Source organism: Notolepis coatsorum, assembly GCF_963971535.1.
Source record: "Notolepis coatsorum genome assembly, chromosome: 2".
Lineage (NCBI taxonomy): Eukaryota > Metazoa > Chordata > Actinopteri > Aulopiformes > Paralepididae > Notolepis > Notolepis coatsorum.
In genome coordinates, this window is record NC_140166.1 from 101,944,056 (window position 1) to 101,963,110 (window position 19,055).

The window sequence follows — 19,055 nt, forward strand, 5'->3', positions numbered from 1 at the left end:
TTGACAAACACTATTACATCCCTTAACACTTTGAGTGCCAACGACGAGATTTCTCGTCCTAACTCGCCATGCGTTGAGTGCCAATGATGAGTTTTCTCGTTATTTAATCGTTATTTCTTTTATTAGCGATATCCATTAATTTTTCATCCATCCAGCCTGACGTTATCATTGGGAATGGCTCTGAGCTAGAAAAGGGCAAATACCGCCGCCTATCGTCTCCCGGAGGGTAATGCACATCATTGGATTAGATTGAGTGGCCATGTGCATCAGAAAAAAACTCTGGTCCAGGGTTTCCCCATCTCTGGCAAGCAGTGTCTGTTACCACATTCACTGGGGAGGCTCAGAGCAGCTTTCGATTATGTGTTTCGGACTATAACGTTGGATCAATAAACGCGATCAATATTTGGAATGGCGATCAGGAATTGGATTAATCTTTTTGCAGAACATCTGATCTGAGGTAAGGACTCTATGTTACCAGTTTTGGGGTAATCAGATGTTTTTTCACAGCGGTCACAACGTGTGTGTGTGTGTGTATGACGTTAGCGCTGACCAGGTCATGGATAATCGATTTTTCAGCCCGCTTCTCTAGCGCAGTGGTTCCCAAAGTCGGGGTCGCGACCCAAAGGTGGGCCGCGAGCAGCCACGGGTGGGCCGTGAGATGATTAAAAAAAAAAAAAAAAAAAATTATTTTTTTATTTTTTTGTCAGGCCACTGAACTTAGAAGCAGGCCAGGACAGTGTTTCTAGTTGTATTCTAAAATGTGACTATATGGTTTTATATTAACTTAATAAATAAACAAAAACGAAAAATCTACTTATTTCAACGAACATTTCAAACTAAATAACAGATTATGCACATAAAACGCTGAAAACAACCGAAGCAACAATAGTATTTTAATGAGGCTATTATTATTATCATTATTATTTTGCAACAAGTTAGCCCTCTCATAAATAGCACATATAAATGAATAACTAACTTGAACTAACTTAATAGGATTGAAGTGATATTTGGCTTAAAAAATCGTCACCTGGCAAAAAAAAAAAAAAAAAAACCCTGACGATGTGCATTGGGCCGCGGCTCTTTGACGCCCTATTTTCTGGGCCCTGGCCTGAAAAGTTTGGGAACCCCTGCTCTAGCGTGCATAAGTACACATATACTATTGATAATCTAGCGTTTATTTGAAAACGATTAATAAATCAGCCAAAAAACGTGTTTTGTGTATTCCACTAAAGGGCTATTATCGCGGAAATTAAAAAGTTTACAGTGTTACAGTGTTTACAGCCTTAAATAATGTTTGGCACACAAAGACCGAACTGACTGACAAATATAGGCTACATTTGTAGTATTAACTTAGTGCAAACAAACAATATGCTCAGCCAGCACTAGACTTTCCTTTCTTTAATATAAACACAAAAAAACAATGTCAACCATGTTTAAATTCCCCGATTGTCAGTTCTTAATGGAAAGATTTGTGTTCTGCTTGAAATTATTATGTATCTGTCTACATTTATTTAGACTAACATTATTTAAATATTGAGTGCAACTGTGGTGGATTACGTAATTCGGTGAGTTGGAACTATCTGTATTTTATTTTTAAAAAAAATTTTAAACAAACACAAAAACATGACAACACACGATAAGATATACAAGCATTAATTGTCAGAGCACATCCAATGAAATCACATTTTAGTTAATTGTCTTATATAAGATATACCCCTAATACCTGTTATCTAAAAACCTACACAATTATGCTCCAGCTCGAACCCCCCCCTCCCGGACCCCACCTTGGGAAGTACCTCCGAGTTGGAACTATCTATGGGTTGGCGCCGGGTCCCCACGGACATTTTAGTGTCACTCACCTTCAGCTCAGGCAATGTTATTATCAGCTCCGGTAACGTTAGGAGGTGATGGCATGCAGTGGGAAAGCGGCAATAGTCCCGGTTGGAGTTAGTAAAACACAGTTGTATGTTAGCCTTCTTGGATGTTGAATAAACGCCTATCATTGTCTTTAAACACCCGCCTCTCAGACTCCCATTTCCTCCTCTGCTAGCTAGTAGCTACGGTAACATTTCGTTGACTGTATTACCTCGCGGGCTGATTCTATAGTTAAAACGTGCGTTGTTTTGTACAAACTGCTAACGCTATGGCAAGATGTGTGTAGGCCTATGTAATGTTAATGGCTATGTTTTTAAAGTCGGAATGAAGATTGATTTAGATTGTGCTTGCCATTTGTACACAAACTGACTAGCACCTGGCTCAGCTGCAGTGCTCCTGCTGCTGCAGCAGCCAGTGCTCACCTCCGCCAAATGATTTTTTTTAATTTGCGCGTCATCTGAACCGTACGATACACAGACGCGCCATTACCGGATAAATATATATATATAATTAGTAAACTGTCGGGGGCATTTTGTGCCCCCCTTAACTGATTTTCGAGGGCATTTTGTCCATTTTCAAGGGCATTATGCCCCAAGCCCCCGTTAATTTCGAACCCTGGTTTAAGCGTTCGCAAATATCCCCGACCTCCCATTGACTAAAGCGCTGGCACTCAAGGGGTTATCTGGGCAAAGGGGCGTGGCACCCAATGTGTTAAGCTCGCTATGGAGAGAATTCCTCAACTTTACACCAATAACTGAAGGACACATGCGTGAATACTTTCGGCAACCAACATGCCCTTCCGCGTTGCTCTGATTGGCCAGCGATCGGCCAGCCCTCTACGCTCGTTTTCCCCCTACGCCGGTAACGCGTGCATGCGCATTTCGTACTTGTCTCCCTGTGGGGAGACGGGGGCCGCTGGTATACAGCTGAGACCTCCAGCATAGCTATGTCCGCGAGCTAGGCGCAAGGCAGAGTAAAACACAGTTTTCAATCAATCAATCAATCAATCAATCAATCAATAATAACATTAACGAGACTCTCGTTGTGTCTATTCTGCTAACGCTACCTCTCATTGCTTTAACGTTACCTAGGCTCTCGCGTCTATCTGCTAATGTTAACGTTAGCATTAGCATTAGGCTAACAAGCTGTAACGGCACCAGTCTCGCGTCTATCTGCTAACGTTAGCATTAGGTAATAACCGGTTTAAAATGGATGGTGATTACCTCACGTTGTGTCTATTCTACTAGCATTAACCATTACTAGTTACTAGTACAAACAATCAATAGCGAGTTATATTGATCACGCTATGTACGATAGCCATGCTAAAACGATAGCACAACATTAGCACCTAACCTAATAACAAGCTTAACAAGTCAGCGATCTTTTTGTGAGACTAAACTCTCCGCTCTGTGGCAAATTGTGTTGATGTCGGTTTTGTTTCATCAATAAATGAGGCAGAATACACAGTGACTGTATCCTTTTTTGTTAATTGCACTTGTTCCTGCTGCAAATGAAATCCAATGCGAGACATTAAAGATGGCGGCTTTCTGTTTTTGTGGAGAGCCTCCAACGAGTGACGCGTCTCTCTTCTGACCAATCAGTGGTCTGCAGTGTTTCACGTGCCTTTTCTGGTACCACAACATGCCTTTCGCGTTGCTCGGATTGGCCAGCGATCGGCCAGCCCTCTACGCTCGCTTTCCCCCTACGGCGGTAACGCGCGCATGCGCATTATCGCTGGCCAATCAGAGCAACGCGGAAGGGCATGTTGGTTGCCGAAAGTATTCACGCTCCCTGGACACATCTGTTTAAGTGTGGTACATGCAAACTGATGTTTAAAATTTTATTTCCTCCTACTAAACTCACTTTCTAAATGAAAAAGATTTTGTAATCTTTCTGTCAGTGTATTATTTCTTGCCCTAAACATAATTAACATTGTTTGAAACTTAACCATGTCAAGTTTAATTATTCTAGATTTAATAAATTGTGTGTTTGTGTGTAATTCATCGAGGCACCTTGTGCATGCTGTTCTGAGTGTGTCTGAGATTGCAGACGGTCAATACCGCCCCCTAACGCATTGTGGCCGCTATTGCACTCCATTAGAAACCATGTATTTTTTTTGGGCCGAGCTGAGCCGCGTGGGCGGGGTTTAAATACTCCGGCAAGGTAACCTGTTACAACGATATCACAACTAGGCTGCCCCCCCCCTCCTTCATATGCAATGCCGAATAACGTGGCACAGACTCCCGTGACCAGTACTTCAAATGGCGATCAGATAATTGGAATTTTTTTTTCGCATTACATCAGAGACAAGGTAAGAACACTATATATCAAATCTTGTGTTGATCTGATATTTCTTTCTCCCGCAATCGAAGCGGTCTGTGTGGACTGTGTGTGGCTGTTTACCTTGTTTACCTTGGTGGCAGTGGGGGGGGGGCGCCGGTCTAAACCACATTTCATTCTTGCATGAGGAGACATCATAACGATAATCTAGCGTCGATTTCAGGATGATTAGATAATCAGGTGAAAAATTACAACGTGATAACTGGATTTCACTAAAGGGCTATTATCGCAACTTTTCCTGGGATTAGTAAGAATCACCCAAACTACTCATATTCAAAACGGTATAAAACGGAAATGTACGGATGAAAAAAAAAATCTGTTTTGTGCATGTTGACTGGAAGCAACTCACTGACAATCGGCGGGTGTATTAGATCCATAGCTATAATATTTCATATATTTTAAGCACTCGCAAGTGAACAAAGAGCCCCATTGAACAAAGCGCTGGTGTTCTACCCAGAAGGTAAACAGCGACCCCTGGCCGTGAATGTGTTAATGAGGGATACTAATGGTATCCTTGTGAAGAGAGGTTGGTGTGCCAGGCGTACCTGGGAGTCCACGACTGCTCCACTTCCTCATGCCACACAAGCCATAGTGACCCAGGTCTGGACAGGCTTCCATGTGCTGCAGGACCTGTTTGAGAGGCACCGTCCTCTCCACCGGAGACGAACTGCTGTGATGAGAGGTGTGTGTGTGTGGGGGGGGGGTAAGAAAAGACAGAAGATATGTTAGACATTCTAACATTCTCAGTCAGAAGTCACATTTTGTGTACTTGAAACAAAAACGAACTAAAATAAAAGTACAGAAAAAATGCATAATGTATAACATATACATATATAACAAAATAAACTATAAAAACTAAACTAAAACTAAACATTTGAAACTAAAACTAAACTAAAACTAGCAATCCCACTCTGGAAACTATCTGAAAACAAACTGAATTGAAAACAGAAATTTTAAACAAAAACGAATGAAAAAAGTATGTATCTACAGCTAGTTTCATAATGTGTGTGTGACTGTGTGTGTGTGTGTGAGTGAGTGAGTGAGTGAGTGAGTGAGTGAGTGTACCTGCGGTCCAGGTCCACAGTGTTCCACATGACACATGAGTCGTCAGCCAGGATGATGAAGGGCCACACGTCCCCTGCTGGCCCCCCTCCCTCTGAGCGACGACTCCTCTCCAGCACCAGGTTGTGATAGGACAGCTCCTTAATCAGGAAGTGGGCTGCACCTATAGGATAAGAGCAGCGAAGTTTGCCTTGGATACTAAGTGCCACTGAATTAGTAAGTATGTACTGTTACTAGTAGTGGTATTAAACGGTTAACTCATCTTGGACACATGACTTTGACTATACAGATTGTTATTTGTACATAACGTGTCGATGTGTACTAGTAATACAAACACATTTAATAAAGAGTGCCCTTTTCACATTATTCCCCAGAGTTGCATGTGTGTGATGTCACTAACAGGTCAAACCTATCATGGTCCAACTTAACACCTTTAGCTTCAGCAGACACTGAAAGCCAGTGATGTACCTGAACGCGTTCAATGAACGATCGCTCATGAACTTGTTAATATTTTGGGCGAACGTGAACTGAACGTACTGTATTTTTGCTAGATGAACATAATTGTGATCACGTTCATTCTCGGCGCTCTATCACAGTATAACTTCGTTCAAAAGTGTGCCAGATTTGGGACGGGCGTACACACACACAAAAGGTTCGGGGTGTGCGTGTGTTGCGTGCGGACAGAGAGACTCGTTACGCGCGACGCGGCCCGCCCCTTCAAGGCAATGGTAGGGGAAACACTGATAAATAATCACAGTGTGATTGAAATGCCAGTATTCTGATTGCTGTCTGTGGTTCTATATGGGTTGTGGCAATATTTTGACAAATAATAGCTTGCAGCAACGTATTGAAAAAATAACTATAAACGAGTTCATTTTTGAAACCATGAACTTTAGTTAAAAAAAATTTATTATGAACTATGAACTGAACTAGTTAATTTAAAACATTTGTGAACTGTGAACTGAACTAGTTCATGTAGAAAGTGAACGTTCCCAACACTGCTGAAAGCTGAGTAGGTATTGACATGTCTTGATAAAATAGAAGCTGTCGACTTGGATTTCCTAGTCAATATCAATGGGTGCTTGTTGTCAATTTGAATATTCATAGATCCTGCTTTTTCAATGAAGGTTAATGGTTGGTGGAAAACCATGTTTATACAAATTGTTATTCAATATAGAAAAATGTTTAAGGGTTTAAAATACATCTGGAGGGGATATGTACTAATATTGGTATTAGTAGCAGCTTAGTAGTAGTGCTAGTAACTGCAGCAATAACCTACCTATTCCAGCTCCATTAAAGACAGTAGGGAGCACCAGCATGATATGGTTGGGCCAGTACTTCTTATAGACAGCCATCTCATACTCTTTGACCACTAGGATGTGGAGATGAGTGGCTCCATCCATGGCATGGTAGAGGTTGAACAGACCGTGCTCATGGCGCCCTGTGGTGGGAGTGAATATAGGACTCTTGATGCAGTCTGGGTTCTGGATGGGAGGAGAGGGAAAGATTGTTTTGTTTTGTGCTGAGAGATGGTGTAGTAATTCATATTCTCCTTAAATAAACACATGTTCATCCTTCCTACTCTCTCAATAAATAACCTTCTCTCCTGTGTCTCCCTCTCAGTCTTCCTACTGTCTCAATAAAGATTTTTATTTTATTTTAATTGCCACTTAAGTCATAAACCATTCCAATTATGACACCAATAGGTGCTGAATTGTATATATGGTTTCACTGGAATTCTGTTGCTAGGGAACAGTTTGGACCCAAGTGTATTTATATTCCGTTTCCGTATAGATTTTAAACTACTGACCGGTTTTAAAGCACTACACGGGCTGGCTCCACTGTACTTAGCTGAGCTCCTGCATCACCACACCACACCCCATCCAGAGCCCTAAGGTCTGCTGACCAGCTGCTGCTGGAGGTGCCTAGGACCAGGCTTAAATCATACCCTTTGTTAATTCAAATACAATAACTACAGGGGAGAAACACCATTGTGAAAATAACATAAAAATGAAAAAACTTTCACAAGGTACAATTAATTTAGAAGTTATTGCCACAGCTTGCATTTCAGTAACTAGTTTAGAATACTGAGAATAATTTTCACAATGCAAAGGTCTGGTCTATGGCGACACCTAGTGGGGTAAGTGAAAACTGCATTTTATGACTACAAGTCATACAGTATGAGCTGACAACGGGTATTTCTGATGCTTGATTCTTCTCTCATTTACATATAGTCATTTAGCTGACACTTTTATCCAAAGCGACTTACAGTACAAGTTTTGTACAACAAGTCAGCAGGAAGGGTACAACTCTATCAGCTGAGTAACAATGTTCATCAAAGTGTTGAGTCCTACAGTGTAGGTTAGTATATTAGGACAAGTGCATGACAGTATACGGTTCTCTCAGACCGATGCAGTGTCTTGGAACTATTTTGTCTTTTGAAGAAGCCTAGCCAGCTAGTTCCAAGATATTGTTTCGGTCTGACAGAATAATCAAGCATCAGAAATACATGTTGTATTCTGTTGTGGGTGGTTAACATTTTTGTTTGCGTGTTGTGGCATGGATTATTTGTTATGTTATGTGTTACCTGTCTGAAGCTGACACTTTATGTAAAGAAATATCTAAACTATCCCTTTCACATTTGGAATTGCGGCACAAACAACTGTTGTAAAACTGAGTACAACCACCTTGAGATCCTTTCCTGTTTACTAGTAACGTTGTCCTTTATACTGCATTTGGGGTGAGAATTCAAGTGACGTTTTACAGGAGAACTAGCCTAATTCTAAGAGCCACATTGCTAACACTAAATGACTGGCTATTGCAATTTTGTTACACCCCCACAATGAGAATGCACTGGAGCTGGTGACGTTGGGTGACCTGAGATGCAATGCTAAGCTAGTTTTGGCTAGCGATTTTTCCTTTTATAAATTTATTTGATGACTGACTACTTCAGTTACCCAATCAGAAGTGAGGGGCAGTCTCATGCTCTCAAGCTGGCCTCCTGCTTGGCTGAAGCTGAAGTAGTGCTCCTTGGACTTGGGGATGATGAAGTAGAGCTGAATCTCCTCCCCAAGGAGCAGGTGGGAGAAGGTGAAGGCATGAAGTGTCGACTCGTACATCTCATACATCTGAGAGAGAGAGAGAGGGAGAGAGAAAGGCATAGGGAGATAGACAGAGAACAAGAGAGAGTGCAGGTAAGAGACAGAATGTAGTGTTGACTCATTCTTGCTCCATGGCAGGAGCCCTATAACACATTTTCATAACTGTATATAGGCTACTGTAGCTGATGTAGGGCTTTGCCCGCTTACGTGGGTGTAGGCATCTCTCTGAGTGCGCTTCTGATTATTATTGTTATTATGCGTGTGTGTGCTGACCTGGTATCTGGGGTTGAAGCCCATGTACTGGTGGCACTGTTCACAGTGGTGGTAGGTGTTGTAGGCTGCGTATTTGGACAGCTTGATCCTGGACGTCCTTCTGCGCAGGTACACGTCCTCCTGGCGCACAGGGTTTCCTGTGGGAGACGACAGGGCCCACGTCAAAAAAAGAAAATGTTCTTAATCAATTGAAATATTGGTTGTGAAGAGGCATTCCTCTGATTTCAGGTCTAATGCATCAAAAAGGTTGAGACCTACTGATTTAGAATAAAAAATAGCAATTCTGTGCAAATGTTTTAAAGGTCCCATGCATTGCTATTCCTTGCACTATTTGGGCAACTTTACACAATTCCTGTGAGTCTACGGAACTGTAAAAAACATGTAAACATGGATCTGTACACTTTTTTTTTTTTTTCATTGTTTTATATTTTTAATCAAGTACTCAAAAGCTAAACATTTCTACCTCAGGATTTCATGCTATTTGTGCTGGGCTCCGCCCATAAGCGCTTTGAGTGACCGTCACCCACACAGTCTGCGACTGGCAGACAGAGAGAGATAGAGAGATTGATGGGGATACTAATTAATTTTGCCGCGGGAGGGCATAATCCCATGGGACAATGCATTGGTAACTTGTTTCAAATGACAATATATACCTCTGTGAATATTATTGCACGGATCGGAATACGGGCATGCACGTGGGAGCGTGCGCACAGATATTTTGACAGTGATATGGAGTGCTCCCGACTGCGGGGAGAAGACCCATCCCCGCGGTGCACACACATTTACACACTCCTGCGCCGCGGTCCTTCTCTCTCTCCCTCTCTCTCTCTCTCCTTCTCTGCTGTCTGTCACACACTCTGTTTGAGGAAGTAATTACACTGCTCTGTTGTTGAGCGAATTGTGGGCGGTGACTACAACCAGTAGTATTCACGTCAGCAAAACAGTCAAATCAGAATGGCTTAGTTGAGTGAGGGAAGATCTCGTGAACTCGAGACTAGACTGATGAGTCAATATGATAATTAGAGACACAGACCACATTGATATAATCCCCCATTGCTAGGAAACAATGCTAAACACTGGAAAAGGCCATTTATAATGCATGGGACCTTTAATAAAATCATTGATAACTAGGGGTGTAACGGTACACAGAAGCCACGGTTCGGTACGTACCTCGGTATTGGGGTCACGGTTCGGTACGAGTTCGGTACAACAGAAAAAAAATATTTATAATAATTATTATTAATAATTTTTTGTATCTATTTATTTATTTGTATTTATATATTATATTTATGATAATTATTATAATAATTATTATTAAATAGAATAATTCTTTATAGGAAAAGTATGTTTCTTTTTTTTATTTGATCAGCTGTGCCTGTGAGTCCGGCAATGTATGGGGCTGCGGCACTGCAGATTTACCCTACTCGAGTCCGGCGGGGGAGAATGTTGGTGTGTTTGTTGGTGTGTTTCTTTCCATTGGTTTCATTTGGTTAACATTATTGGGCGAACAAGAAAACGAAAGAAAACTGTAAAATTGTAATGACCCTGCAGCTGTTCCAATGTAAATGTGCCTTCCTCCGTGCACTTTCGCCCGCTCTGAAGTCGGACTCGGTGTGCCCGGCCACGCGCGCTGTTCTCGCACGGACCTCGCGAGTGCCTGCATGTGCGACTGGTGTGTTTGCGCTGTGAGGCGTATTCTTCATATAGCTGCACGTACCGCACGGTGACGGCCGTACCGTAAATTCGCGGGACGAATACATGTACCGTTACACCCCTATTGATAACATAAAAAGTTGATAAGCAGTGAATATAGCTCAGCCCTACTCTAGGCATTTAACTATCATCTCTCTCGCTGTCTGTTCTGCCACTGTACCATCAGTGGTGGGTTTGTATCCGGGGCAGTAGATGGAGCTGATGTCATCATATTTAGGGTCGTGAATGGTGTAGTCGAAGGTCATGTTCCTCATCATGTCTGGGTTGGGCCACGGGCTGCTGGCTGAGTGGTACTGCACACCGTCCACCTGGAAACCTACTCACACACACACACACACACACACACACACACACACACACACACACACACACACACCAATGTATCTTTTAAATCAAACTCAGGTTCATGGTCAACATGTATGATTATATGATGCACCACATCTCTCTGCCTAAATAATCGGAATAAAATTGAATCATTGTTAGATTGAACCGTTTTTATGCTTCACACACCATTATCTAAATCATTTGAATGGATATGTATTTGTTCTAGTAATACCATATTAGCCCCAAAATAAGACTTTTAAGAAAATAATTAAAATCTTAGCAGAATGTACTAGTAATACAAACACATTGAATAAAACAAGGTAAATATGCATATTTAACTTTTTTTTTATTAAATTGAGTTATTTCAATTAAATACAAATAAAACATTTACATATATTATACAACTGGTATTTCTACCAGTATCTAATGATAATGAATTGAAAAATAGAAACATAGGTTAAATGTTTGAATGGCTGTTCTCCCTGCTCACCAATCAATGTGCATTGTAAGGCTGTAGGCCCTGATCGGCAGTGTGCTCAGGAACTGTGCTGAGCAGCTGACTGAGGTCCTAACTGACATCTTCAAACTGTCACTAGCCCAGGCAGTTAGTTGTCACTGCATGCCTCTAAACCAACTCCAGTGCCAAAACACTCCTCTGCAGTGAGTCTTAAGGACTTCAGTTTTTAAGTTAGCACAAAGCCAGTGGCATCATATGAAACTAGAACACTGAACAACATACTGTCATACTAGTTTATCAGGAGAGGGGCAACATATCGATTGAAACTTTCTCCCCCACACCGTTTTCAGGTGTTAATGGCAAAAGACACTGTTATATTCAGGGCAATATGATCTGTCTAGTAATAGCTGTAGTAATAACTATTAATTAATAACTATGAATGCTAACCGTAGTTGATTTCCTCCTCGTCGTATATGTCCACCTCCATCAGCCGGATCAGCATCCGAGACAAGATGCCAAGGAAGTGTAGGTATGCTCCAGTCTTCCCCACCTGAACACACACACACACCACTGACCTTAGTTACATATAGATAGATAGATAGATAGATAGATAGATAGATAGATAGATAGATAGATAGATAGATAGATAGATAGATAGATAGATAGATAGATGGATAGATAGATAGATAGATAGATAGATAGATAGATAGATAGATAGATAGATAGATAGATAGATAGATAGATAGATAGATAGATAGATAGTGTATAGATATATCTATAGATCGATATACTGTAGATAGATACTGTACATATACAGACAGACAGACCATCGACAGGCTTCACTGTCCTGACATCTCTCAAGAACTGCAGAGTCTGCTTCCTGTTTACACCGGGACGCGCATCTACTAAGTTATCTACTAAGTTAACACATATTGTTTAGAAAAAACATCGCATATTGCATATTTTGTGTCTTTTGAAAAAAATATATATTTCTTGTTAAAATATTGTTATAATATCGAATCGTATCGAGATTGTGAATCCAATATTGTGTATCGTATTGTGAGCTGAGTGAACATCCCTACAAATAAAAAGAAATAAACGGGGGAAAAAAAAAGAAGAGAAAGCAAGAGAGAGAGAGTACCTGGGGCGGACCACTAAGCAGCAGTCTGCGGGGATGGAAGTTGTCGCTGCGTCCTTCGGTACGATTGCTGCTGTCCATGTGGTGCGGCCTTGGAACCGTCCACTGGCGGTAATACAGAGACTGCTCTGTACACGTCATCATCTTACTCAGCAAAGGCCTGCACACACAAACACACAGCACAGTGTTACTCTAAGCAAGGCTAAGGACGTGTGTACCGGTATGTATATTAGGGCTGTCGCAACTCAATTATATGAGTTGAGCTGAAAATACATCACTGACTTTGGAACTGTGCCTTTAAATAAGCCAATAAATGGATGTTCCAAAGCACAGCCCAATCAATGCCTGGTGATTGTTTCCTATTGGTACTAGTACCCATAATAGCAAACACAACACACAATTAACTTATACGCATTTTATGCTTGCTTTGATGTGGTAATAATATGTACATTTTACAATTAATATTACAATTTCATTGGAATTTGCCTCATTTCAACCTATTCATAGTCAAATTGTATTCTTAGGGACAACTGACAGCCCCCTATATGTGTGTTTGTGTCAATATTAGCATATTCAATTAATTCAATAAAGTTTCTCTGGGAATGCTACAACTAAACACAAACCAGTGCAGATGAGTATTGCTTTATCTTGTGGCTTTTGAAGACATACAAGCACTTTTGATCTCAACAGTAGCTTTTATAAAAACATCATGGTGAAATGTATGTCTATGTTTGTGTGACAAATCTCTTGCTCAGGTTGAAATGTTTTTAACTTGGGCGAATGAAGCTGCTATCCCAGGCAACAGACACCTGTCTGTATGTGTTTTACATGGTGTCTATCCTACCTAAATGTTCAAACTGTAATGATGTGTTAAAATTCTAAACTCATATTAATTTATCAATTAATATTCAGGCGCCTTGCTCAAGTGTGGAAGCCCAAAATGATAAGGCATGTTTGAAAGCAGTAGATGTGCTGTATAGTCCAATCTCCCTCGATTGGCTGTGACTGTTTTTGCAAGCTACAAAACTGTTTAGTAAATGTAGCCTACTCTGTCTCTGTAGGCGATCGTGACAGGTCCAACATGCTTGTTTCATATAATAGCGGATTCTGATTACATAAAGGTTTGAACTAGTTAGAACAAATGGTATTTTACTTGATTTAGGTGAAAAGTGACATTGCTAATACATGTATGGTAACTGTTGTGAAGGGCCAGATTAAACCGAATATATATATTTATTTATATATATATATTTAATTGTATTTGTATATTCTCTAATATTCCCTGATATCCCTTGTATATTCCTTGTACAATATGCATTGAATATCCATTCTAGCCTACTGAACATCCCATAATAGTCTCCATTCTACTATTGGTCGAGACCTTGGTGCCAGGCTGCCATACCCCCCAGACCCAGTTCAAACGTACCGCTCAACATGTACGAACAAGTCCTAGTTCCGCGTAGGAATCTGGCTACCGCACCACTAATGGTACTATTTGTTCATAGTGCGTATATATACTGCGCTACTAAAGTAGGACTTCCCTTTTAGTCCAGTTTCTTACCCTCCAATAGAGTGACAGACGTAAAGCCTCCCCGCGACGCCACGTGTGGGAGTAAGGCCAAGTTCGGCCTACCATCGGTATTGAGACATCGTGTATATTAATATTTGAATAGTCATATTTGGCACTATATCGTCGAGTTGGACGTAGTCTATTAAGCTAATAATAGTCTATTCATATGTAGTGCTTCGTGCGGTGAGAATACTATCGTAGTCAGTACCCCCATCGTTTCGGGTAGAACTGGCTGCTTATCCAGGGTGGCCGACCCCATGTGAGGCTGCACCCGAGGAGCCCCAGAGCCGACGAGCGAGTGGACCTGCATACCGGATTATTCTACCGACGACAGCCCGCCTTCCCAGGCACGGATTATGCTTTGTATACAGTGATTATTCTATGGATAAAGACCAACACTGCCGTGTGTTGGAAACCCCCCCCCCCCCCGGAGAGGACGACAGGTGAGGAGACGCTCTACACGACGAGGTCGCTTCACGTCTCTCCATCGTGGACCGGAGGAAGCCGGCCCACAGAGAGTCCAACTGCTTTCATCTGTGGATCGAGGATCGCTGAGGCACCGAGCCGCACAACCGTGGGTTCTCCCAGGATACCCTCGGCCAGACGGATACAGCCAGACTCTACCCCCCCCCCCTTCTCCAGTTGTCTTACAAGCGACCGGAATTCCCCCCTAGTGTATCCAGTTCTATAATCATTAAAGTATCATTGCTATTATTCCTTAAATATTCCAGGTTGTATATTTACCGCCTGCGCCACCAGAGATTGGACGTTCTCTATTGATATACCAACGAATACTCATTTGCCATAAAAGTGCATCCTATTTCAAATCATAAATGTAATTAAGTGATTGCTCTACATACCTTTTGCTATGTATTAATTATTATTAAACGCAGACTTTCGACTTGGTACATTTGTGTTGGATCGTTTCATCTACGTGGGAGTGTTTACCATAATTATTTATGCCTAGTACTGGGTGGCCAGAGTCTAAAGTACAAGAGGTAGTGGTAGTAAGTATCATATCTAACAATACAGTCAGGGAATTGTACCCCTCAGTTACAATTGGTCCTTCGAGCCGGATGGTAATTAGTGTAATATTAATATAGTGTTATTAATATTGAAATGGCCTATGATGAACACTCCACGAAACGATCCTCCTAACCAACGCCCGCAGCGCGAACGACGGCTCCCTCAGTACTTAGAGGCTTACGCTGTCAGTCAACAACCTAGTCTTCTACTAACAGTAAACGCGGTAAAACTAGAAAGTAAAAGTATGTCTAACCCCAACGCCCAGACTACCCCGACCATAGAGGCCCCTACGGGTTCTAATGTAACTGACCAAGCTCACGGTGGGGACCAGTGGGAACCAGACATGACTTCACACCCCGCCAGTACTGAAGAAGTAGTCCCCGATGAGTCCCGGGAGGAATACAACGCTACCGAGAGAGAACTCGGCACGGAAGAAGACGGGGAGAGCACCGTGGAGATAGAGCTCCAAGGCTCCGCAAGGAGTACCCCGAGGGAAGGCTCCCCTATACAACCGCCTTCTCCCAGCGAGGCAGAGAGGACCCTACAGCAGGCCTTCCTCATCAGCCTGAACGCCGCTGCTGAACGCGACCGACTGCAGATCCAGCAGCGGAGCGAAGAAGAGCATATACGTCTAGAAATAAGACGCATTCAGATGGAAGAGAATGTGGCCCGAGACCGAGCAGACAGCCAGCGAGCAGCTGCTGGTGCTCTACGGGACGCAGAGCGCGACAGACAGCAAGCGCAACTAATAGAACAGCTGATCAGACGGACAACACCCTCTCCCTCCGCCAGAGGCTCCAGGAACTCGTCTAGACACACCTCCAGGGCGGCATCCCCTAGCCGAGTAAACAACCCTGAACTTGACCAACAGACGAGGTCTATACCCCCCACAGACCACCTCCCCCCACCGGTCCAAGCGAGACCTAGCAACCGGGAAGGAGCAGCATATCCTGTGGAGAGGCTAAACCAGAGACTACAAGCACTGGATGACCTAACTGAAGACGAAGAGGAAGAGGAGGAGAACCGCGCCCGACGACAGCACAGTACTCTACCGGACCAGGAGGTCCGGTACAGCCCAGGCTATACTCCCGCGGAGCTGCGCTACAGACCCCCGACTCTATACACGGGTGAGCACGACGCACGACCCGCACCGAGGAACAGCACCTGGACAAGCGGGCCATGGTACACTGCCGGTACCAGCCCATACCAAGGAGCGGGAGGAGACTCGCCTAGGAGGCCTCTCCCCCAACGCTCGCCGATGTATCCACAGTCAGCGTCATACATTGGCACGCCTATGGTACCCGACTTCACCCAAGAGAACCGGGCCCAGTATACAGAACTCTGCATGTGTCTGGAGACCATGTTGGTGGATGTATTGGATGAACGCCATAAATACGCCATCCTACTGAAGCACTTAAAGGTACCCCGCGCACAAAATATAGCGCTCGCCTACGCGACTTCCACCACCCCATACACAGCAGCGCTGGTAGCATTGGACCAGAGGTATGGGCGCATATGGGATTACGTGATCCAGGAGATCCGACACATCGACCGCTTACCCCCAGCAATAGACAATCGAGCACTGGACGACCTGTCCATCAGAGTGCAGTCCCTGGTAGGGATGTTGGGAGCGCAGAGAGAGAAGGGGAGGCATGAACTTTACGCCAACTCAAATGTGGAAAGGATCTTGGAGAAGCTGCCGCCCGCTCGACAGGAGCGTTTTAGGCGGCAGAGAGACCACCGAGACCCGAATGGCCCCGAACCGAACCTCCTCGATCTAGCAGACTTCCTGGCGAGAGAAGTCAGCAGCCTACGGCTAGATACATTCGGACGGAGCACCCCTGGCTCCAGAGAAGGAACCAGACGACTAAATGATGGAAGAAGATCGGTGACTGTGATGCACCAATCGGAGTCAGTACCGAGCAGCAGGAGCCACAGTACCCCCTCCAGAACGGAGAAGTGGAAGATAGTGTGCCCCTACTGTGAGAAAGAACACTGGCTAGCGCAATGTGACTCCTTCCCCAAGCTGAACGCGGAGGAAGCAAGTCAATGGATAAAGTCCAACAAGCGCTGTTTTCGCTGTGCGCGCTCACACATGGCAGCCGAATGCCGCTTAAAGAAAAGGTGCACCAAGTGCGATGGAGCCCATCTGGACATACTTCACGACAGTAACAGACGGCGCCCTTCACCCGCACCATCCAGCAGCAAAGCGAGCGTCATGTACATCGATCCCGCCAGCAGCAGTGGAGCCCGAGTACTCCTAAAAGTAGTGCGTGTGACACTAAGCTACCAGAATAAAGTCCTGGACACTTACGCCGTCCTCGATGATGGGTCAGAGAAGACCCTTCTGCTCGCCTCCGCTGCGGCCCAGCTAGGGCTGCGGGGAAGCGAAACCCAAATGACAATTCGGACAATAAGACGAGATTTGAAGACGATAAAGGGCGAGAATGTCTCATTCTCTATCGCAGCAAGCGGCCAGCCTGAGCGACGGTACCAGATTACAGACGCTTTCACCAGCCAAGAAATAGGACTGTCGCGGTACACATACCCCGTCGCCAAGCTGATGGAGAAATATGCACATCTGCGCAAGTTACCGATCCCGCTCATAGACAATGCTATGCCGACCCTGTTGATAGGCTCCGACCATGCAGACCTCATTGTCCCGATAGACCGGGTTCATACCGGACCCCGAGGCTGTCCTGCAGCAGTCGAGACCCGTTTGGGATGGACTCTCCAAGGCCCGCTCGCCAAATCTCTCAACCGAAGTACAGCCACTAGATGTCTCCACTCCCGAGTCACAGAGGGAGAAACCGCACTCCTGCAACACGTAGAGCGGCTATGGACCTTGGAACAAATGCCCTTTAAGAACGGAAAGAAAGACATTCGCTCTAAAGATGACATTTACGCCATTCACCTCCTCGAGACAGGGACCAAGAGAGTCCCGGTCAACGGCGTGTTGAGATACGCCACGCCACTCCTGCGGCGAGAAGGAATGCCTACTTTCCACGCCAAGACAGACGCCACAGAACGGTACCTGCTGAACACGGAGCGGCGCTTAGCCAAGAACCCCGCCCAAGAGAGTGTATACCGCGCCGAGATTGAGAAGCTCATCACAGCGGGACACGTCACAAAGATGGACATTAAAGAGGCTGACCAGACCACTGAATCGTGGTACGTGCCTCACCACAAGGTCCATCACAACGGTAAAGACCGCATAGTATTTAACTGCAGCTACCAGATCGGATCCCAAAATCTGAATAAAGAGTTACTGCCCGGTCCCACACTCGGCCCCTCCCTACTCGGCGTTCTACTCCGCTTCCGCCAGGAAAAGGTGGCCATCAGCGGGGACATTAAAGGAATGTTCCTGCAGGTGAGATTAGTAGAGGAGGACAAGCCCCTGTTACGGTTCCTATGGAGAGAGAAGCCAGGAGATGAGCACCCAGCCATCTACCAATGGGAAGTCCTCCCCTTCGGAACGACGTGCAGCCCCTGCTGTGCTACATTTGCACTACAGAAACATGTAGCAGAGGACCCAGCAGCGGACGAAGAGGTCCGACACAGCGTAAAGAACAGCTTCTACGTAGACAACTGTCTACAAAGCCTTTCAACCCAGGAAGAAGCCGAGGCTCTCCTGATTAAACTCCGCGCCTCATTGATCAAAGGCGGCTTTGATCTCAGGCAGTGGGCCAGCAGCGATCCGCAAGTACTGCGCAGCCTCTCCTCCGAGGACAAGGCAGCCAGCAGCGAGACCTGGATGGCTACAATCCCGGGAGAAGCCCAGGAGATGACCCTGGGATTGGTGTGGCGATTCAAAACAGATTCGCTTCACTACAGACACAAGCCCCTGACTACGGAGCAGGGAAGGCCGGCGGCGGCGCCGACCACCAGACGGAGTGTGTACACAACACTCGCCCGACAATATGACCCGCTAGGATGTATTCTACCGTACACCACCAGGGCAAAAATTATTGTACGAGCATTGTGGGACAAGGACCAGGGCTGGGACGACCCCATTCCCGCACACCTTGCATCCACCTGGAGAGAGTGGGAGATGGAGCTCCACTCACTCCCAGGCGTTAACATGCGCCAAAGCTACTTCCCACCCACGGTGAGGCCAGAGACATGTAAAATGGACTTACACGTCTTCAGTGACGCCTCAGAGGTCGCATACGGATC

At 44.5% G+C, this 19,055-nt stretch overlaps 1 protein-coding gene across 1 annotated transcript in view; it reads right to left on the bottom strand.

Annotated features, from left to right (window-relative positions):
- Positions 1-19,055, bottom strand: part of greb1 (growth regulating estrogen receptor binding 1) — a gene marked incomplete at both ends in the record, with an annotated part of 95,252 nt that overhangs the window by 8,685 nt on the left and 67,512 nt on the right. Inside the window, 8 exons of the mRNA XM_084308262.1 lie at positions 4,761-4,885; positions 5,281-5,440; positions 6,557-6,761; positions 8,235-8,396; positions 8,652-8,788; positions 10,525-10,680; positions 11,593-11,695; positions 12,287-12,443. Coding sequence (XP_084164388.1) covers positions 4,761-4,885; positions 5,281-5,440; positions 6,557-6,761; positions 8,235-8,396; positions 8,652-8,788; positions 10,525-10,680; positions 11,593-11,695; positions 12,287-12,443 — 1,205 coding nt within the window. The remainder of the gene's footprint in view (positions 1-4,760; positions 4,886-5,280; positions 5,441-6,556; positions 6,762-8,234; positions 8,397-8,651; positions 8,789-10,524; positions 10,681-11,592; positions 11,696-12,286; positions 12,444-19,055) is intronic.